At 50.1% G+C, this 21,848-nt stretch overlaps 1 protein-coding gene across 2 annotated transcripts; it reads right to left on the reverse strand.

The window, feature by feature from the left end:
* Positions 1–7,360: 7,360 nt before the first annotated feature.
* Positions 7,361–21,086, reverse strand: Cant1 (calcium activated nucleotidase 1). 2 transcript variants are annotated; one of them, XM_010618521.1, is made up of 4 exons: positions 21,068–21,086; positions 12,171–12,823; positions 10,220–10,423; positions 7,361–9,489 (listed from the first exon to the last, which is right to left on the reverse strand). In XM_010618521.1, the coding sequence occupies exons 2-4, from the start codon at positions 12,799–12,801 to the stop codon at positions 9,119–9,121; spliced, it is 1,206 nt and encodes a 401-aa protein (XP_010616823.1). In that variant the 5' UTR covers positions 12,802–12,823; positions 21,068–21,086; the 3' UTR covers positions 7,361–9,118. The 2 variants fall into 2 exon arrangements, with proteins under 2 accessions (XP_010616823.1, XP_010616822.1); XM_010618520.2 differs by lacking the exon at positions 21,068–21,086 and adding an exon at positions 15,216–15,292.
* Between the last annotated feature and the right edge of the window lie 762 nt (positions 21,087–21,848).

Genomic DNA, 21,848 nt, shown 5'->3' on the forward strand with positions numbered 1-21,848 from the left:
TGCTTTATCCCCTCACCTCCTATGGCGGTAGCCTACTGCATATACCTTTAGTGGAATTTTTAATCACTTGGGTATCTGTTTGAATGTGTTTCATGGATTGTATTTATTTCCTATGTTGCACATTCATGGTCTCCATCATTTTCCTAAGCTCTTCTATTTTTAAATCTGTATCTTCTCTAGAGTCACTAAGCATATCTTTCATTCTTGTCACTATCTCTGTAATTTTCTGAGAAATTTTCTGATTTGATTTTTTTCTAGAGCCTCATTCATCTGCTTTGTCACTTTTGCTGTTTTTACTTCAGAGTCCAGGTGGGTGGCTTTTGAATATTTCCACCTCATTGCCCCCTGGGTTTGCCTTTGGTGAGGTGGAAGTCTAGGGCTGCATCTTTCTTCACTGAATTCTCTCTTTTTTTAAGTTTTCTTCCTAGGTTGATGGTTTTAAATTGCATATGGCAAGTAGCTTTATTGCTAGTATTTAGAACCCTTAGGAAACAACTACTTCTCAGAGATGCCTTCCAGGTGTATCTGGCTTTTGGGTTGTGATTCTGTTGCAAGATCCTACTTCTTCGATTTACAGAGGATGAGAAGTTGCTGCCTACTTGGTCCAGCCTGTGGTTCTTTGGCACTGGTATTATCTATGACCCTGAGGCAATCTCAGTCTTGGCATACTGGGAACAGTAACTGATTAGAACAATTATGTCACCTTGGCTAGGGCAGTGCAGTCAGCAATAACAATAGCATCTAACACAGCTAGGAAAGGTCAAACTGTGGTAATTATTAATTTGTCAGCTTAATAACTATATGCTATAACAATAGCATCTAACACAGCTAGGAAAGGTCAAACTGTGGTAATTATTAATTTGTCAGCTTTAATCATATGAACTTGAACTAGACTTGTCATAACAAAGTCTAAAACAAACCAAAAAATTATATGCAGTAAATAAGCCCTCGGTATGGTGATTTTATCTCCAGGGGAGAAAATGTAAAAGAGAAATAAAGAAAAATGAGGAGGTGGGGGAGGAGGAGGAGGAGGAGGCGGAGGAGGAGGAGGAGGAGATCAGAATCAAGGCTGGAGGACACAACAGGAAGATTAGAAGAACTTCGTGAAACTGAAGACAGGAGGGAAAGTGAGAAGGAAGAACTGAAGCCAAGAAAAGAACAGAACAATAAGAACAACAATAAAAGTAGAAACAATGTTCAAACTCACACAAAAACAAGAACCATAAAGAAAAACAAAATAAAACAAGAAAAAATAAGAAAAAAAAGTCCACTTCAAGGGGTGTCTCTGCTGTCACTGGTAGATTAAGTGGGCAGACAGAGTTCAAATCTGTGTTGATTAATCCCAGCATGACAGCTGTAGATTTATGGTGGAGTAGTGGATAATCCCAGCAAGACTGCACCTTTAGTTCCACTGAAGTTCAGGCTGGTTTCTAGCTGTGAGGCTGAGACCTGATTTATTCCAGACACTCCTGTGGCTCCTGCCAGTTAGAACTACGCTCTGTGACTTCCTGCCATCTTAACTCAGCAACCTCTCCCTTACACTGGCAGCTGATAGATGGAGCCAGCCCACAGATGCTGAGTTGAGCTCAGATGGCTCCTCTCCAAGATGGCTACCAGCCAACTGCCCTCTCCTGGGAGGAATCTGAACCTGAAGTCACCAGCCACTTCAGTCTGCTCTGTCCACTGCTTTGTTCCACTGGCATGTTTCTCCATAGAGGCCTCTGGGGTCACCCTGCACCTGCAGTTTCCAGCTGCCTCTCCCACACAGTGAGTTGGAGTTCAGGGGGAAAGTGCCACTTGCCACCTCCTTATTCTTTGTTAAGTCTCTCTTTTCACTCTCCCTGTCGGCTTCAATTCTCACTTCAGATCTTTCCTGGATCCCAGGGACCCAATTCCCTCCTTCTTTTCTTCCTCACGTTGCTACATTCCAGCCTCTGGACACCAAATTTCAGACACCTTTCTCTGATGTTCACCACTCCACCCCACCATCTTTCTGGAAGAGCAGAGAAATTTGAGGGGGGGGACTGGGGATCAAACTCAGGTCCTTGCACTTGCAAAGCAGGGACCAGAACCACTGAGCAAAATCCCTAGCCCCCAGAGTACTGCAGTTTTCAACATAGTGGTCTTTACTTTCTCAGGTTAATTTCTAAGTATTTAATTTTCTGTATGTTATTGCGAAAGATATTATTTATCTAATTTCTTTCTCAGTGAGTTTGTTTTCGGTATACAGGAATGCTATTGATTTCTGTGTGTTGATTTGCATCTTGCTACACTGCTGAATTTGCTTATTACCTCTAGAAGTCTTTTGGTGGGCTTTTCTGGGTCTTCGATGTAGAGGACTGTTATCATCTGGAAATACGGATAATTTGACTTCTTCCTTTTTTGTACATACCCCTTTTCATTCTTTCGTCTGACTGGTGTGACTAATATTTTGAGAATTATACTGAACAGGAGTGGTGATGGTGGACATCCCTGCCATTTTCCTGAAAAGGCTTTCAACTTCTCTCCATTTAATATGATGTTGGTCACTGGTTTGTCCTAAGTGGCTTTTATCAATTTGAGGTAAGGTCCTGTATCTATTTTCTTCAGGGTTTTCTATCGTGGTATTGGATTTTGTCAAAGGCTTTTTCTATGTCAACTGAGACGATCATGTGGTTTGTGTCCTTGCTTATTTATGTAGTGTATTATATTTACTGACTCGTGTATGTTGAACCATCCCTGCATTCCTTGGGTAAATTCTGATTGATCATGATGTATGACCTTTTGTTGCATTCTATTTGCTAATATCTTCTTGAAGATTTTGGTGTCTATGTTCACTAAAGAGATTGGCCTGTAGTTCTCTTTTTTGGGGGTTGTGTCCTTGTCTGGTTTTAGAATCAGGTTAGTGATAGCTCTTAGGAATGACTTTCAGAGTACTCTTTCCTGTTCACCTTCATTTAAAAGTTTGAGGATACGGACATTAGATCTTTCTAAAGTTCTTATAGAATTCAGCAGTGAATCCATTAGGACCTGTTATTTTTATAGTTAATAGGTTATTATTTCTTCAATTTCATTGCCTGATAATGGATTAAGGAATTAAGATTGAGAGTATTGCTCATTTCCAAATTTGCCTAATTTCTGTGATTTCTTTTGCTTTTGATTTGTTGTTTCATTGCACCATGATCTGACAATACGTACAATTTCAATTATTTTTGCATTTACTTAAGCTTACTTTATGATCCAGCATTTGGTCTATTTTGGAGAAAGTCTCATGTGCTGCTGAGAAAAATGTGTATTCTATTGTTGGATGGAATTCTCTGTAGTATCCTTTAAGCCTATTTGTTCAAAGGCATGGTTGAACTCTAATATTTCATTATTGATTTTCTTTTGTCTAGATGATGTTTATTTGTAACAGTGAGGTATTGAGATCCTCCATTATAACTTTGTTGATCTGATTTTTTATGTCCGGTAGCATTTGTTTAATGAAGTTGAGGGTGCTGGTGTTTGGTGCATATATAATTGTTATCTCTTCCTGCTGAATTGCTCCTTTAACCAACATGTAGTGACATTCTTTGTCTCTTCTGATAATTTTGGCTTGAAATTCACAGTGTATGAAATTAGAATAGTTACTCCTGCTTTTTTTGGGGGGGTTCCTGTTGCATGGAATATTGTTTTCCATCCTTGATTTTTAATCTGTGAATCTTTTTTTTTTAATTAAATGTGTTTCTTGTATACTGCATATCAGTGGTTTCTGTTTATTGATCCATTCTGCCACTCTGTATTTTTGACTGGGAATTGACACCATTTACACTGGAAGTTATTACTGAACATATTGACTTATCCTCATCACTGCATTACTTTCTTGTTGCTGATTTCCTCCCACCCCCAACCCCCTTCTGTTTAACTGCTCACTCTGCCTGGTGTATTCATTCTGTTAGACTGTGTGTGTTTCTGTTAGGTTTTCTGACATTGTTGGTTTCATTCCTCTTTAAAGGATATCCTTGAGAATTTTTTTGGAGTGTTGGTTTGGTGGTCATGAATTTCTTAAGGTGCTCTTTGTATTGGAAATACCTTATTTCTCCATCAAGTTTGAAGGGAAGTTATACGGGACCTATGTCTGGGTTAAGGTTATCTTTTAGGGCTTGAAACACTTCACCTCTCTCTCTGTTGAAAAATCTGCTGTAATTCTGATGGGTTTACCTTTATCAGTGATTCATTGCTTTTCTCTATTTTTAGGCTTCTGTCTTTGTGTTGGACTTCTGGTATTTTGACTATCATGTGATGTGGAGGGGTTTTCTTTTGACTGGCTATTTGGAATCCTATATGCATCACTGAATTGTATGTTTCTTTCCTTATATTTCAGATGTTTTCTATTATTTCTATAAAAGGGTTTTTTATACCATTTGTACTGTCTGATTTTTCACTTATTCCAATGAATCCTAGTCTTCTTTGTGTAATCTAGCAGCTGTTGGATCCATTTTCATGTTCTCTTGAAGTTTTTACAGTATCTCTGAGTAACTGGTCTTTGAAAGCATTTTTATATTCTAATTCTTTTTTTGGTGCCAAAAAATATATATACACACACATATATATGTATTTGATTGTAAGTAACTTGTTCTGTGAGTGTTCTACAAGACAAGCAAACATTTCTAAAACATTTTAACTTGATAAGTGAGTGATGTCTTGAAAAAAATGAATAGTATGTAATGCTGATTGTCACATGATCACAACTGAATAGGTCTTCTCTCTCTCTTGCTGTGGGATTGTGAGTGACTATCTCCCAGCAGTATGTAATGCCGGTTGTGGCTGTGTGGCTTTTGCTTTCTGCCCTCTTGATGCCCCAGAATTGAGTTTGGGGAAATTGGGAGTTGGGGGAGGTATTTTGTTGCCTTGTCTTCTCAAGTTTCTAAACAGAGGAGGAAGAAAAAGATAACAAGGAAGAAAGGCAAAGGGAATTCCTCAGACCCCAATAAAGCAGTGAAGAAGAAAGAAGGAGGGAGGGAGGGAGGGAAGGACAGAGAGAGATCAAAAACAGGAGAAAATTTTTTCTATTAAAAATTTCTAAAAATTTTTTGAATGAGTGACTTCCTTCCTGGATTGGCAGTTTTGGAGTCCAGCAATTCTAGCCTTACAGCCTGCAGGTTTATGAGCTGTTCTCTCACCATTCCAGAGGTCCCTGCTTACCCCAAGGTGTTGCAGTTTCCAAGCTGAGACATGTCTTCACTGACACCAGTAGCTAAGGAATGCAATCAGACCCAAGATCAGTGCTGAATGCAGGCAGTAGGGCAAGGGCTCAAGTACCCATTGCTGGCACTTTCAGACCCAGTGCAACTCAAGCTGGGCCTTACCTGCCACTATAAGGAGCGGGGCTCACATCCTTCCTAGCCCAAGCTCAAACTCCTTAGGGTAGCAAAGGTGAAACTATGGCACAAGTACTGCAGTGGGCATGCAGAACCCTCTCTGTCAGCACACAAGGCAAGTTGCCTCAGCATTACCCCAGCATCCAAGCATCAGTTAACAGCACACATGGGGTAGTGTTGGTACTTAGCAATAAATAAGTGGGTTTGGGGTTACGGTTTGGGCACTTGGTCTCTAAAAGGCTCACCATCACTGACTTAGGGGGTCTTTTTCCAGCCTGCTCCGACTGTGGCCATCTCATGCGGTTGTCTCTCACCCAGTCACTGTGGGAAGGCAATACTGGGGGCTCTGAAGTGAATCCCTTCCCCAGCTGTTGAGAGAGTCCCAGATTCAAACAATCTCTTCCCAGAATGATGCCCAACCAAGCACTCTGGCAAAATGGCAGGCACCTGCACTGGGACCCCTCTCTAGCTGTTGCCTGCTGTGTGGAAGGAATCCCCTTGGAGCACAACCCCTATGCTGTCACTATAGATCACAAGAATTGCAGGCTTCCCCAGAGGCTGTGTCACCTGCCCAGTCCACCACTACTGCTTCTCCCTGGAGCCCTTGGAACTCATACCGCTTCTCGAGCCAGGCTCCCCACTCTGTGCTGCAAGTACGAGAGGTGGGGAGACTCTAGACAAGTGGTGGCAAACCTATGACATGTGTATTGTTTTTCTTTTAAAACAAAAGATGTTAATATGTGAGTTGTTGTTTTCTAAACTAAAACCTGGGTAGTTTTCAGGTTTAATTGCAGTGCTGACACTCTGTGATAACTAAGTGGGTTTTGGTTGCAGTTTGGGCATTTTTCTCTAAAAGGTTCACCAGGAATGGTCTAGACTGTTCTCTATCTTTCTCTGCGTTGTGGTCTGTCTCTCAAACTTCTCTGTAGCTTCTAATTTTTCTGTCAGTTCCTTCCAGATTTCTGGCAATCTACTTTCCTTTCTTTCTAACCCAAGTTGTTACTTTCGGTATTGGATTCCAGATCTCAGACAGGTTAAGTTTTGGTATCACTCTGCCATCTTCTTTTCTACAGTTTTTAAGTACTGCTTTATTTTGCATTATTGAGGAATGAACCCAAGGCTTTCACACTAAGCTATATACCCACCCACCCGCCCTTTGAGATGGGATCTCACTAAATTGCACAGGCTGGGCTTGAACTTTTGATCCTCCTGCCTCAGCCTCCCTGAGTGCTGGGATTGGAAGTGTGCACCATCATGCCCAGTTTAAGGTACAATTTAAATATTCACCTATCTTTATCTCTTCTACACTACATCACTTCCAGTCCCCTTTGGGTCTCCAGGGGGCAACTCCAGATGGTGCTGATGTGTCTGGAGACCCTGAAAAGGTGAGAGGAAAGGAGTGGGGCTGAAGAGCAAAGGTCACACGACATAACCGGCTACTGTGCCAGCTCTCCTGGTTCATCTTCATCTGGCCATGTTTCCTCTTCCTACTCCCTTCCTGGGTGCCTGAGGCCAGTGTGAAGACTACCATACATCCCTGGGAAAGCAGATGTACCATACACGCTCACAACTTGCAACTGGGCCCAGAATTCATGCCTGAGTGTCACTCAACCCCCAATCTTCTGGCCATCCTCGCCCCGATGGGCAGCAACGGAACCAGTAACTAAGTACTTGCTGTGCCTCAGGTCATTTCCTATGGTCCTCACGTGGTCTAACACATCCACTATTTGCTTCAGCCCTGGATCACCTTCCTTTTGTAGAGGAAATGGAAGAGAGGGAAGTTAGATTTGTCTTGGCCACAGGGAGACAGGGACAGAGAAGGGCTGGATCCTGGAGCCACTGAGCTTGCTCCCTCAGCCACTGCTCCGCCTGTCCTGCGGGGAGCTGGACTGGATGCTAGAGTTTCCGGGAAGGCTTCCCACAAACCCCACGGGGCTCATAGACCCAAGAGGACAGAATCCGTCACCTGGATCAGCACCCTTCACATAGCAAACACAGACCTGGAGACAAAGGACTGCCATTTCCTTCTGACACTTTATTGTTTACAAAACAAATGGATTTGACGGGATAGGAACACAATCATTATGCTGACAGTAGCAAATACAAAAGGAAAGAAAGGCTAGCTTTCAAATCTTTAAAAAATCACTGTGTGAAAATGCTGCTCAATTCTGAGCCAACAATGACACATTGGAAATGTTTCAATTTAGTGACTGTCCCAAGTCCTCCTCATTCCTAAGTTCATTTCTACATTTTAAATCACACAACCCAACATCACTGACATTTGAGGAAGTCAGAATGTCCAGCCAGGCACAGGTACAAGAGATGTAGGTCTTCTGAGCTGTGCCCAGCAGGGAGCAAGCTCTAGAGAAATGTCACTCAATAATGTGGCTTTGTTTTTACTGTTGTCCTGTAGTATGAGGATCAGATCCAGGAAAGAGGTCACTGACTGGCTGTTCCTGGCAGCCATCCTGGAGTTTCTACGTGGAAAAGGTCTCTGAAAGTCAACACAGGGCTGCTTACAGCCCAGGAGCCTCCCCCAACACGGTGCCTCTGCTATCCTGAGGGGTAATGTGAGGTGAGGTAGTTGCCATGGGGAGAAGAACTGTGATGTCCTTATCAACTTCAGTCCCGCCAGTCTTCAGGCCCCACTGCCTCTGCTCCAGAGCATCAAGAGGAGACAGCAGGGCTAAGGAGCCAAGGTCTGTGTGAAGCTTCCACTGGGAAGAGGTGGTGGTTGTGGAGATCCAGGAAAACAACAGGGATGATCTCCGGAACAAAGCAGGCCTCAGCCAGAAGTCAACTGCAGGCTATTGGAACCTACGGCCCCTGCTGGGCCACAGAGTAACACATTCAAATCATTCATGAGTCTTGAAGGACACGGCACTTTCTGCAAGCTGCTAGAAGAAGATGGCGTGCCAAGATCTCAGGCACCTCTACTATGAACTGGCTTTGCCAACCGTGGCTCGAGGCTGGGAGCAAATCTGCTGTGACTTTACTCTGTGTGATAAGATCGGTGATTTTGTTTTGTGAGAGAGGAAACTGCCTCAATAAAAATAAGTTAATAATTAAAACCTTAAAGTGCTACCCAGAATTTTCCAGAAGGGAGGAAGTGGAGTCCCGGGTGAGCAAAGTTCCACCATTTCACATGTGGTTCTCTGGGCAGTGCAGGCAGATGTGTTCCCACAAGCCACCCTCACTGTGCCCGCATCCTGCAGTGTAAACATTACCTTCCAAGGTCAGCAGGATGCAAGGAGCGCCCAAGGCTCCCAGAGGAGCACAAAGAGGGATGGCCTGGAGTCCCTAGTGGGCAGGCACACCTCACACTCATTGCTGTTCCCAGTGCAGGGCACAGTGCCTAACATCCCAGGCACTCCCGAAATATTTACTGAACAGGAACTTATGGCAAGTCAGGAAACAGAGCTTAGACAGAAGAGGAGCCGGGCAGAATTCAAGGCCAGCCCCCTACCAAACTAGTACAGGTTCAGTCTCCACCACCAGGTGGCAGTGCCGAGAGGCCCAGGCAGAGGAGCCCTGAGGGGCTGTGCTGGACCAGGGGACTTGCCCTGTCCCAGCTCCAGGACATCACACCTTCCATGACACTTCCATCTGCTTCATATGCCCTGAGACTGAATCCTCATTCTGGAAATCTGTCAGCCACGCACACACTTTGTAGTTACAAAAAGAACACGACGAAAGTGCAGTCCTCTGGTTTTTATAAAAGCGCAGTCCTGATGCAGTGAAGACTATCTCAGCCGTGCCCATCGTCGGAATGCCTTAATTTAAATGAATTCTATCCCTTCGTACTTCACACTTCCGATCTTGGTCTCGGGCAGCAGGAAGCGCCCGTCTAATGTGAAGGCCATGACATAGGTGGCCACCCTGCCGTTGTCCTCCTCAGACTTGAGAGCCACAATGATCTGGTCATCAGTGTTGGGGATGAACTTAAAGGACGAGAAGCCGTGTGTGGGGACCACCTTGCCCACATGGCCGACGGAGATGTCCCCGAAGTCCTGGGCAGCGCTCAGGAGGAGGTTGGTGCCCTTGCGCTCGTCGTCCCTTTCACTGTACCGCTCATGGCTGGCGCGGCGCGGCAGGAAGAACCAGCGCTGCAGGGTGTCGCTCCAGCAGGCCGATTCGTGGATGAGGTAGCCTGGGACACAGGATACAGCAGTCACTGCATACACCGGACAGACCGCCTGACCCTTCATCTCCAGGGCCACCCCTCTCATGACCAAGTATGCAGAGCAGAGCACGGCCTGGGGGACAGTTGTCTGCCCTCTGGACCTCAGCCTCTCAGAGGGCTTTCAATCTGTTGCTGCTCTCAGCTCCACTGGGTGACGGGCAAGCACACAGACTAGGGGACACTGCATCGAGTCTTCCGGTCCACGACCCCCACAGGCTGTCCCCAGAGAGGGCCACAGCCTTTACCAGGAGTCCCGTGTTACTGTTTCCTAGGTGCTAATCAAGAGACACAGGAAAGAGAGAGTCCAGGGATTGGACAGAATAAACAGGAGTCTGATTTGTGGAAAGATAAACCAGGTTGGGGAAGCTGCAGGAGGCACCATTCCTCTCCCTCTCTGGGACTAAGCTCTCTGCTCAGACACAACTTTGGGACTCCTGGGAAGTGATGAGGAAGGTGGGCTGCTCTGTGTGCTGTGGAGCAGTGGCCTGAGGGGTCCAGAGGCCACCTGTCAGGGTCAGTGGCAAGAAAGAGAAAATGGCTCCCCAGAATCCACTGGCCTGAGGGTGCAAAATCATCAACACTGAGCAAGATATGATACCACTGTGCTCAGGGAGCACAGAGAGTGCACAGGTCCAGAGTGACCCACTGCCGGCTGGACACCCACACAGCCCCTGGGCTGGGTCTGAGCTGGCCTTACCTGGTGGTCGGATCCCAGCAGCAGCCCGCAGAGCATTGTAGCTGGACACCCAGTTCTCATGGTCCACGCTGCCCTTGTGGCTTATCACCTTCACCCACTCAGGGTTCTCGTTCACCACCTCCCCAGTGGCCGTGGTCCACTCTTTGCCCAGGCTGCCCACATATAGCCGCTCGTCCTTCACTGCCAGCCACTCAGCTTTGAAGCCTGGGGCAATAAGAGGAGGGCATGCCTGAGATGCCACCACCACTCCATGGCCAGGCATGACTGGGGCCCTGGTGGTCCAGCAGCCTTGCACATCAGAAGTTCCTGCTCTTGAACTTCACCGGAACAAAGGACAAGAGGCAGGGGCAAGAGCCTGTACAGAGCCCCACATGCAGGGTCCCTGTCAGCAGCCACCTCCCTTCTGTTTTCTTCCTCTCTCGGGCCTTCAAAGGACATTCTGTTTCACCCTGGCAACTCATCTAGGACCTGCTATGCTGTGGCTCCACCCCTGCCTCAGTTTCCAGGGGCTGATGCTGCTCTCCTAAACCTCCTTTGGCCTCTGACCCCTCCTGGTGATTGACCCCACCCCAGGATGGTTCTCCAGTGCCAGAAGAGCGAGAGAGGACCTGGTCTGCAGGTTCATCCAGGACATCGCAGGTCGCATAGGATGTGCAGCTGTCCTGCAGCTGTACCTGTTACCTCCCTTTGGGTCAATGGATGACAAGGAGGGCTTGCTGTTGGTTGGGGAACTGCTTTCATTTCAGTGTGTTTATTCAAGGGCTAGATTTGTTCTCACTGACTTATGTAACATGGGCTAATTTTGCAGGCAAAAGCACAGCTCTGGTCAGTGGGAGCCTCGGCATATTCCTACCCATCCTAACAACCCAAGGTCTGACTTGTGCTTGTGTTCCCAGATACCCTGCAAACTTCTTGGCCCCCAAGAAGCTGGTACTGCAGTCCTTCCCTGATTAAGACAGCAGATGCTGGGACACTTCCTCACAGTTAGCTCTGTGCTAGCTCTCTGAGCTGCTTTGGCCCCAGTGACCTTGGCAGCCTCCAGAGCCATTTCCGAGATAAGATGCTTCATTTACTGGAGCTCTACTACCTTTCTGGATGACCCAACCCCAGGCCAATTCCAGAGACCTTGCTGTCCCTTTCTTCCAGCCAAGGGGGAAGAACAGAACTGCAGCAGGGTGGTAAAGACACTGAAGGACACAAGGCAAGAAACGGTGACCAACATTCTATGTGGCGATCTGGTCCCTGCCAGCAGCCCCAGCCTTGGACAAACATAGGAGAGGTTTTATCTTTGGGATGATGGGGCAGGCGGGGCTACCAAGGTCCTGTTAATACAGTTCCACCTCTGGCCTAGAAAGCCTGCACTGGTAACTGGTTCTCTACAAGGAGCAGCTCAGACAAACACAACATTGCGTCAGTCTTCTGCCGATGCCCTTTATGCCTCACAGGCCACTTCCCATGTGAGGGCTCTGGCAGCTCTCCCTGCCTGCCTTGAGGAAGCAGTAACTTACTGGGTAAACACTGGGGCTAGCCAGATTCTGCTTACATGCAGACCCTTCCTGCAGGAGCAGGTGGGCAGGTCAGACAGCAGTGGACCTGTGCTGCCAACACACTGAGGTTAAAATCTCAGCTCAAACCGAAAACCTGAGACAGGAGACTTTCGAGGTGCAGTGCCTGAGACACCACAGAAGCCACGACAAGGGACAGGGAAGGAAAAGCACAGTGTCCACAGCCCTAAAACTTATCTTGGAAGGAACTCCCCGTGTGGTGGAGTTCCAGTCTAGAAATTACTTTGTGTGACAGTACTGCTTAAGGCTTAAGGTGGGGTGCAGTCAGAGCAGAAGCGAGAGTCCCCACCCTCTGGACTACTTTTCAGCTATGAACCAAACCACAGCCAGCTGGCCCTGCAGCCCCCAGCATCTGGCCAAAGTCCCACCCAAGCAGCTCCATTTACCCTTCTCCACGGTTCCATCGCCGTCAGACAGAATCACCCAGGGCACAGCCTTGGTGCCTTCGATCTGGTAGATAACTCCTGTCCGGTCATCCACGGAGTAGAGTTTCCCATTGAACACAACCAGATCAGACAGCTCCATGCCCCTCCCCTTTTCTGCCAGGTGCGATTCCAGGACAGTGTGGTCTTTGTCCCATTCCACAGACACCTTGTCCCCACTATCTGACAGGGTCAGATAGCCCTTCTTCAGGTAACTGAACCAGGTGTTTTCCTCCTGGGCTCTGGACTCCGTGTCCAGGTCAGCAATGACGGCAATCCGGTATCGAATCCCACCCGGTGTCCTCTGGGGGGTCGACAGGGGGTACGTGTCATTGTATTGGCTGGCAGGCGCCTGGCTGAGCCTCCAGTTGTGCACATTGTGAGTGGGGGACCTGCCCGGGGCTGGACGGTGGGAGTAGAACAGCCAGAGGAGGGCAACACCTACACAGGACGTGAGGATCACCTTCCAGCGGGGGCGGAAGCGGGGGTCTGCAGCCTTGGTCATGGACGCGAGCACAGGAAGGCCCCCCACACTTATCCGGAGGGAGTGCATAGGCTCATTCCATTCCAGGTGGTTGGAGGGCTGGACGGGCATCAGACTGAGTGTCGGGTGGGACCTGCATGCAGGGAGAGAGGAGAGCGGTCAGCCTGCGGCCACTGCTTCTTCGCTGCCTGAACTGCATGGGCTGGAATCTGAATCCGGACCTGTCCAGGAGAAACAGTATTCCATTACTCCCATGGTGTGCTTACATCCTGACTCCAGCAGTATCTTTGTTTACTTTTATTCAGCAACATGTGAAGTCTTCCAAAGCAAAATTATCCCACCTTCCTGTCCCAGCTGGCCAGAAGGAAAGCTGAGTACAAGAGGTTTCGTGTGGGCTGGTGCCTCACAGTCACTGTAAAGGGAGGCAAGCAGGGGAGTCAGGGTGGTGCAGTAGGAGGCGGGTAATGGGGGGTGCATAGGACTGAACAGGGCTCAACCAGTCCCGCGACCGGCCCTCCCTGATGTCACTGTCACCACATCACACACTTGATTTGTTCATTTTACCCTGGCTCCCAGACCATGCCTAGCACAGAGCAGATGAAGGCTCATTAGGTGACTGAGTCTCTATTTGCTGGGTTAGGTTTCTGTAATATTTAAATATGAAATAAATCTGAGCCAGAAACACTTTTCTGTTGGTTTTGGCAGGACCTGTCTCTGGCGCCCTTCTACTAAGGCAAACTACAGCAGGGACCAAGGTCCCAGCTGTGTGTGCTACCTAGAGCATACTGTGTCTGCACACAGGCTCAAAAGGCCCACGGGGAGAGCCACATGGCTCAGCCTGGCCGCAAGCCTCAGTGGGCCACGTCCCAAGGCACAGCTCCAGGGCCACAGTGCTGGGAGCAGACGGGAACTGCGGCTCACCCCGCCTGCTCCCAGCACAGAGCACAATAGCTCAGTGTAGCCACTCGGCGCCAGGCCCAGGCCAGTGTCTGTCTCACTGCCACGCTGGGACACTGGGAAGCAGATCCGCTGCTCTGCTGTGGGGCACAGCTGGCTGCTCTCAACTGGGCCCTGCTCCTGTAATCAGGACAGCACTTTCCTCCTGGCCCACTGGACACCTTGCTGCCCCCATCCTCCACAGAAAAGCAAAGAACAGTGGGAATGGGGGTTATAGGGCACTGCCAGGCAGCCCCTGGGAAGAGCTGTGGGACCCCAGCATCTCCATGCTGTCTTGGGCCCTCGTGCACTCTCACATGGGCTTGAGGCTCAGCAGGCACAGTGGTGTACTTGCTCCAAGCTGCAACTGAGAGGGCAAGGCTCCCTGCAGAAGCCTGCACCTCCCTCTCCTCCTTCGGACAGACCTAGGTTTTAGCTCACAGGGATACCTTGAGGAGAAAAGTGTGTGTGGGGGGGTAGCTGCTCAGAGCTAAGGTGGGAGAAGGTTCCAAGCCCCTAAGGGGCTGCAAGCACCCTGCAGAAACAGACCTCTCGGGCACCTCTCCTGGGCAAGGCCCGGCCCTTGGCAATGGTTACAGGGCTGGTCACTGAGGCCTTCCTGCTTGGGGGCTGGAGCTCCTGATGCAGGTGGCTCCTCCTCTAGTCGAGCCCAGCTCTGCTCTCCATCTCTTCCCCAATCCAAGCAGGGTCCAAGGCTTGCAGTGTTTTGTCCTCAGCTCAGACACGGCCACTGAGCTTTGAATTCCCCTATCACCTCCTATGCAAAATGCTGCCTGCACATCCAAAATACTCCCTCAACACAGTATTTCAAAATCTTAAGTCATAATCCTTCTCCCCCAAGCCTACTCATTCCCAGCCTGCCCTCAGGGAGTGGGGGAGGGCCGAAGATGGAGGGGCGGTCCCAGTAAAACCTCTCACACCAGCAGGTGCACTTTTCTGTATGAATGTTAGACTTCAACAAAATATTGCTAAGCATGCAAAAAAAAGGAGTGGCCTTGACACTTTCTTTTTCCTTCCACACCATCAGGTCCAGTCCACTCGAAGCTGTTCTACCCACTGGCTCCTGCCCACTTCCTCGGCCATCACTAACCCGCAGCCTCCTTCCAATCCCCTTTGGCTACTCTCTTCCCTGACAACCCCTCACCACACAGGGGCCTGCACTGCCAGGTCTACGTGTCTTTCATGGCTTCCTGTGCCCCAGGAACTGTTACTACTCCTGACAGACTTCCCCTCTCCCTAGCTTGCTGACCCCAGCCCTGTGAACCCCTTGTGTCCCCTGGCCTGGGACACTCTGACCCTGCTCTTCACGTGGCCGGTTCACTCTTTCTCAGAAACTCTACCTGCTGCCCTGCACACTTGTGGGCCTTTGGTATTTGTCCCCGCGCTGCCTGGAGCCCCATGGGGCAGAATTTGTCCTGCTGCATCCCTGTGGCACACCCAGCTCACCACAGGCAACCAGAACCAGCTCAGCGCACATCCGTCTAAGGAATAATAAATAATTCTGGGGGTGAGTCATTAAGTCATTTCTTCAATAGCCCCTCAATATCCAGTGCCCCCAGGGCCTCCACCTTAGCCATCTAGGAAATCCGCAGCCCCAGATCAAGGCCCTGATGATCGAGCCACTTAGCTGCCACATCTGAGCTATAGGTCCAGGAAAGACAGCGCCTGCCAAGCAGACTGCTGTGAACTGTGACACGCTGGCCTCACTGGGGCCCTCACAATGGTCTCTGCCCAACTCCTCTGTGTCCCGAGAGTCACCAGCCCATCTTCATGCTGTCAAGTCTCCAGCACCTGCTCCCACAGTCCCCGTGTCTCCAATGGCAGTGCAGGGGGCATGGCCCACACGTGCATTCCCTTATTCTGTTCCTCGGGCAGGGTGTGGACTCCTCTGGCTCCCCCCTCAGTGTCACACATCCTGTGTCCACCTCGCACGCCATTTGCTCTCTAGACTACATATTCAGGGATGCTGTGAAGGACGGAGCTGTGAATCCTTGCGGGAATGAAGTCCTTCCCAAGTCCTGCACGTCCTGTCCTTCCTCATCCCTGCCCATTACCTCACAAGCATCGTTCTCACATGCTCTCCCTTCCCTCTGGCTGCCCTGCACTTTCCAAGTATCATCCGTGCCTGCCTCCCTTTGTCACGTTTCTCCTAGGGTCGGGGAGGCTTTCCAGGTGGGCCCCTGCCAGCCCTGTGCCGCACACCTCACTCTGCAGTTCTCCAATGACCTTAGGCTCTCTTAAGTCTTGACATCCACAAAAAAGACCTTAAGCCTCTGTGGCTTACAGCCCTCTCCTGAGAGGCAGGCCAGTGCACCTGCCTGGTGAGCCCACTCCTCCCACCTGGGAACCCCAACATGTATCCCAACTGAGCACATCCAAGCACTCAGCAGCCCCACCCTATCCTCAACAGGCACCAGGTCCACTCACTCATCCCGGTGCCACACCTCTGCCCGGTCCTGTCTCACCTGGGGGATTCTGAAGGTCCCGGATCATCCAGACCTTCCCTCTGCCATGTACCAGTTATGCGACCATGAACAGAGGACTTCTCTTCCCTTGGCCTCGGTTTCACTCCCAAGGCTATGCTGGTGGCCAAGTCGGGGGAGAGGACTTCACTCAGCGCCTGACCACTACCCTTCTTACCAAGCCCAGTCACAGCCTGCAGGGAGGGCCTCACTCAGTTTTCCAGCCTACTCTTCCCCAAGCTCCCAACCCGCACTCCACAAGACTATCTGCAACTCCAGATGCCATGTGTGCAGATCACTACACACGGGGCCGCCCCTCCCTGACCACACGGAACCAGAATCATCTAGAATTCCAGGCTTCTACTGTCCTTCCCCTTTCTGTCCTGTATCTGTGGCAAGTCCTCCCTCCTGTAGGAGCTGATATCGGCTCCACTGCCTGTGGCAGTGCGGATTTTGCAGATGTGACCAAGATCTTGTGGTGGGGAGGCTGTTTGGGTGTCTTTTCACGAAAGGGAGGCAGAGGGAGGCTGATGTGAACAGAAGAGAAGGCCACGCAATCAAGGAGCAGAGGCTGGGTTGATGAGGCAGCCACAAGCTGAGGAATGTCAGGGACCCAGGCAGTGGGAAGACAGGAAGGGATTCCTCCTAGAGCCTCCAGAGGGAGAGAGGACCCAGGACACCTGGGTTTGGGCTTACTGGCAATGACACTGGATTCAAGATCTCTAGGACACTGAATTTCTGGTACTGCAAGAGAACAAAAGCGTGCAAAGCTGTAAGTCACCACTGGTGTCATCGCGACGGCACCCTAGGAAAAGACACCTGTCCTCACAGTGTCCTTTGGGCCACCTGACCCTGGACCACCCCATACCACAGTGGTTTGTTCCAAGTCAGACTCTGAACTCCACGCTGAGCTCCTCCAGGGAGGGGCCTCTGCCTCAGCCACTTCAACTACCCAAGAACAAAGACAGGGATACTGTGCTAGTCACTTTCCTATCACTGGACTGAAACACCTAACACCCACAACTAAAAGGAGAAAAGATTTATCTTAGCTCGTGGCTTCTGAAGCTTCAGTTCAAATCTGGCTAGTTCTGAGGCAGAAAGGACACGACGGAAGGGCCTGGGTGGAGGACAGATCCTCGCTCATTCCTTGACAGCCAGGAAGCAGGGTGAGAGAAGGGAGGAGCCAGGGACAAGAACACACCTTTTTAGGTCATGCCCCTAGTGATCTGCCTCTCCTGACCAGGCCCCACCTGCTAGCAGCACTGTAGCTGCGAACACAATGGACTAATCCACTGAGTACAGAGTCCCTGTCACCTCTGAAGGTGAGACCTTAGGAGATATTTTACATCTCACCCATAACAGGCAGGATCACGCAGGACTCAGCTACCTCTACTTAATGGAGAGTGACTGTTTTCACCGCAGCAGGACTCTCACTGCTTTCCGGAAAACTCAGCTCCTTTGGTCTCTGTCCCTCCTTCAGTACCCCCGGAGAGAAAGTTCATTTGTTTCCACAAACACATCCTGGTTTGTCACCTGAATGACCGTAAAGCAAGAGCATGTATTTCCAAACCAGAGGAAAGGGCCCACCTGAGCTTGTCTGCTCCTCTCAGAGAACGAAGCACTTATGTGTCTGCTTGATTATGACAAGGAATCTGTCAAGCTTCCCTGCAGCATCATGTTCTGACTTGACAGACCAGGACAAAGAGGACCGAGAGGCTTTGGTAAGAGGTCACAGGGCCCTGGGTCACCCGAGGGTGACTGGGAGGCCTGAGAACAGCCCTCCAGGCAGGGAAGATGGTTAGCCACGCCCTGCCATGCTGCTTCCTCCTGTGCCAGCCTGCTCCATGTGCAATATCCCCAGAAAGAGCCACCAGGAGTGACAGCTATCTGAAAGCTCTGGCAGAGCTCCCGGTCCTAATTTCTTCTCCCTCTTTTCCACCCCAAAGGGGAAGGGAGCAGCAGCGAGTTCTTGTGCACACCCAGGGGCTGCTCCAGGCTGTTTCTCTATCCTGGCAGTGAGCAGCACCCCACTGTTAAGAGCCAGGGGCTCAGGAACCACCCTCCACCACGCGCCATCCCAAGCCTGAACCGGATTCTCCAAGGCTGAGCAGAGGGAGTAGCTGCACCCACACAGCGCGCAGTCAAGGCCATCCCTCCAGGAGAGGAAAGTGACACGTGGCAGATGAAGCAGGTTTAAAGCAGCTGCCAGGGCAGACTCTACCCTTTCGGGATCCAGGCAGGACTTGGACAAGGAAGGCCCGATTCTCAGTTCTCATTCTCACTCTCTCCTGCAGAGGACCTATCTTGTTTCTCTTCCTGTTTCACACCAGAGAGCAGGCAGGCCTTGGCTGCCTACCACCAAGGTTTACTGCGTGCGGAACAGTCAGGGGCACGGCTTGCTAACCTGCAGACTCTTCAGCAGAAACCAAAGTGGCGAAGGACGTCAGGTCTCAGAGAAAGGAACATGTGGGGATGCTTGCTATGGGCTGGGATCCCTGCTTTTGCTTACTAAGGTCCCTATTGCACTTGAAAATTTAGAAGGAAGCAAGGGAAAAAAATCGTGCTTTACGGATTACTGAGAACACACCTCCTCCCTTTCACCTCCCTCTTAACAGGCCATGACGTGCTACCTGATGTCTGCAGACACCCTCCTCGCCTTGTCCTGTACACAATTGAGTCAATTTAAAACACAGCTCAGGATGACTTATTCTTCAGCCTCAACTACTCATGAGGAGCATGTTAGTTTCAATTGCTGTTGTAACTAATTACTACAGAGCAGGTGGCTTATCCACCGCAAACCGCCATTTCACAGGCCTGTGGGACAAAAGTCTGTCATGGGTCTCGCTGGACTATAATCAAGGGCTGGTTCCTTCCCAGGCTCTTGGGGATGGTCCACTTGCTGGCCTTTTCCAGCTTCCACAGGCTGTCTACGTTCCTAGCCTTGGAGTCCCTTCCGCACCATCAAGGCCAGCTGTGTGTGGCATCTCCTGGTGCCTTCCTGCCGTCACTTCCCTCACTCTTCTCCTGCCTCCCCTCTTCCACTCTTAAGGACCCTGAGATCATGCTGGACCCAAGGAGAAAATGCAAGATGATCTCTCCCTTTTTAAGTCGGAGGTTAGCAATTTCAATTCCCCTTTGCCTTCTACTGTACAAATTCACAGGTTCCTTAGGGTTAGGGCGCTGCCTCAGGGCCACTCCAGTTCACATCAAACCTTTTTTTTTTTTTTAAATAGGATGGGCAACACAGCTTCAGAATCCTCTACAGCTCAAATTTGCTGTACCATAGCATGGCTGTCTGCTTACTTTGTACCACTTGATGTTATTGTTGGAGGAATTTTACCAAGAGTCATCTTCCTATTTGAAAGTGACACCCCAAACAATACCACGCTACATTTTTTCAGCGTGCCTGAAAATACAGGGGTGCAACAACCCTCTGACAGACCCACACCACAGCTCACTTCCAGACAGCGCAGCTGGACCTGCACGCAGGAACCCACCCGCTCATCTCCTGCTCCCCTCAGTGTGGGGGCCTGAGACACAAAGCAAGAACCTCCGGCCCTTCCCACAGCCCCGGGCACACACTAACCCCACTTTATCACACTACCCTGCCTGGCGCCTGGTATCAGCTCTGTGCTCACTGCTAGAGGCACGATACCCATGTGCACATGGGCGAACAGGAGCTGTGGACTCCACTTAACTCCTGGGCTTCTTGTAGACATAACAAGGAGGATTCAGAGGAAATGCAGGTGCGAAAAGGACCATCTTCCCAGATTTCCCCATTATCAGAATTTTTTCTAAATCAATCAGCTTGACATAATGAAAAGGAAAATCAATATAAAAGTTTTTAATCAGTCTGGAAGTTTTAAATTCCCATTATGTTGGCATTTAATATGAAATCTCAATTGCTCAGGGTGCACCAAAGGGAACAGAACCAACCGTCCTCTGGGTTTTGTTCCCAGCATCACGGCACCACTCCACAAACAGGAAAGAGAAACAACTTTCTTGTTACACCACTGGTCCATGTCAGGACTCCAGACAACAGTCCCAGATCCCAGCTCTTCTCTTGAAAGAGCAAATGCTACAGCACATCTGCCCTGTACAGCTGCCACGGATTATGATGTTACTCCTCGGCAAACTCCTAGACTCACACAACAGGGGCACTCTGTACCCAAGGGAGCCTGCAGATACAAAAATGCTCTCCTCCAAAGCCATACTCAGCGAGAGGAGCAAAAGCCTCACAGAGCCAACGACCACTGCTCCCCACCATACCCTGCACCTCTCCTCAGGATGCCTGTGCTCAGAGAGAAGCCACAGCTCAGGTGTGCAGATGGACAGGTGGGTAAGAATGTTATCAAGAATGGGCAGCTTGAACCAATACATTCACTGACTTAGTAAAGGCTGTGGAAATGCAGTTACAGTTGTAGAGGGAAGAAAGGAGACACTTGGCTAACAGAAGGTATCAAGTGACAAAATTTACACCTTGACTGAGGGGCAACAGAACCATAAGGGGCCCCGTCTGTTCGCAAGATTATGATTTCCTCTACCACTCCAGGCCATAACATCATCACCTTTTGTGATCAGGTCAATTTGGACAAGAAAACAAGGAAGAGAACACTGGAATTGAGGAGCGGCCTTGTGACACTGCCTGGACAAACCTACACTTCACCCGTGTCCTCCCTGAACATGCCCTGGGTTGTGCACATCCAGTGAGGAGCAGCCTGGCTCTTCCAGGGTTTCTCTCACACAGGTGTCCTACACAGAAGGCTCACTGAGGCCAGGAGGGAGGGGTCCACTGTGCCCACAGGTTCCGGCAGGACTGTGGTGCCAAGAGTTCTGGGAGGAGCCGGAAGATGGGTCTGTGGCCCAGTCCAGGGGGACAGTTGTCAGCCAAGCTCCTCAGAGAGATAGGGCTGAGGAGCTGCCCACTCAGCTGCCACAGGACAGTTGCACATGCTCACCTTTTCCAGATCCTCTGAGACCTAGCACTTTTTTCAAATTTTGGCCAGCCAGGTCTTACTGAAGCCAAAAGACTCAGGTTCCCAGGCCTAGGATTTGTTGAAAAAGAGGTAGGGAAAGATGCCAAGACAGGGATGAGAAATGGAGCTAGTGGTGCGCTGAGGCCGGTTTTCCTGGGTTATTATTAACGTGGAAAGGTACTTGGGAGAGAGAGAGAGAGGGTTTGATGGAGGTGGGTACAGAATGAGCAATGGTCCCCTGAGCCAGGCCTGGGGCCAGAGGGCAAGGAAAGACCGTTCAGATGGAGAAGCAAAGGTACCAAGTAACAAGTGTGTGTGTGTGTGTGTGTGTGTGTGTGTGTTCTTGCCAGTCCCCAGGGAAAGGAAGGAAAATCCAGGCCAGATGGGTAGGTGGTGGAAGGAAATGGCAGGAAGGGTGCAAAGTTTGTGGGAAAAAAGACGAGTGCCCTGCGCTGCCTGGTAGAAGGTTCAGTTTTGGATGAGGGCAAGGAAAGCAAGGGCTGGGGCGGAGCCGCAGGATGGCACGGGTGGGCTGCTGCAGGAGGGGAAGGGGTGGAAGTCAGTCTGTTACCGGTGTGACAAAGTGCCAGGCAAGGGCCTGCGGCCTGCCTCATCGCTGGGGGGCTGGGGGCACACAGCCAGGGCAGCACCTGAAGCCAACGAGCGGGAGGGGCGACCCGGAAAGGGTGTCCCGCCCCGACAGGCTGCGAGTCAGGGGCCCAGCCAAGGAGAAAGCCCGTGGGGCCCCGGGACGCGAGGACGG

The sequence above is a fragment of the Fukomys damarensis genome, unplaced genomic scaffold (genome assembly GCF_012274545.1).
Source record: "Fukomys damarensis isolate Sample0158 unplaced genomic scaffold, DMR_v1.0_HiC HiC_scaffold_23, whole genome shotgun sequence".
Taxonomy (NCBI): Eukaryota; Metazoa; Chordata; class Mammalia; order Rodentia; family Bathyergidae; genus Fukomys; species Fukomys damarensis.

What these genes read in the sequence shown, in the direction of transcription:
- Cant1 (XM_010618520.2), bottom strand. Translation starts at nt 15,283, where the DNA reads ATGTGGCAGCTAAGTGGCTCGATCATCAGGGCCTTGATCTGGGGCTGC. An exon ending in CGATGGAACCGTGGAGAAGG is followed by an intron (nt 10,424 to 12,170) that starts GTAAATGGAGCT and finishes TTATTGCCCCAG; the next exon opens with GCTTCAAAGCTGAGTGGCTG. An exon ending in TGCTGGGATCCGACCACCAG is followed by an intron (nt 9,490 to 10,219) that starts GTAAGGCCAGCT and finishes CCTGTGTCCCAG; the next exon opens with GCTACCTCATCCACGAATCG.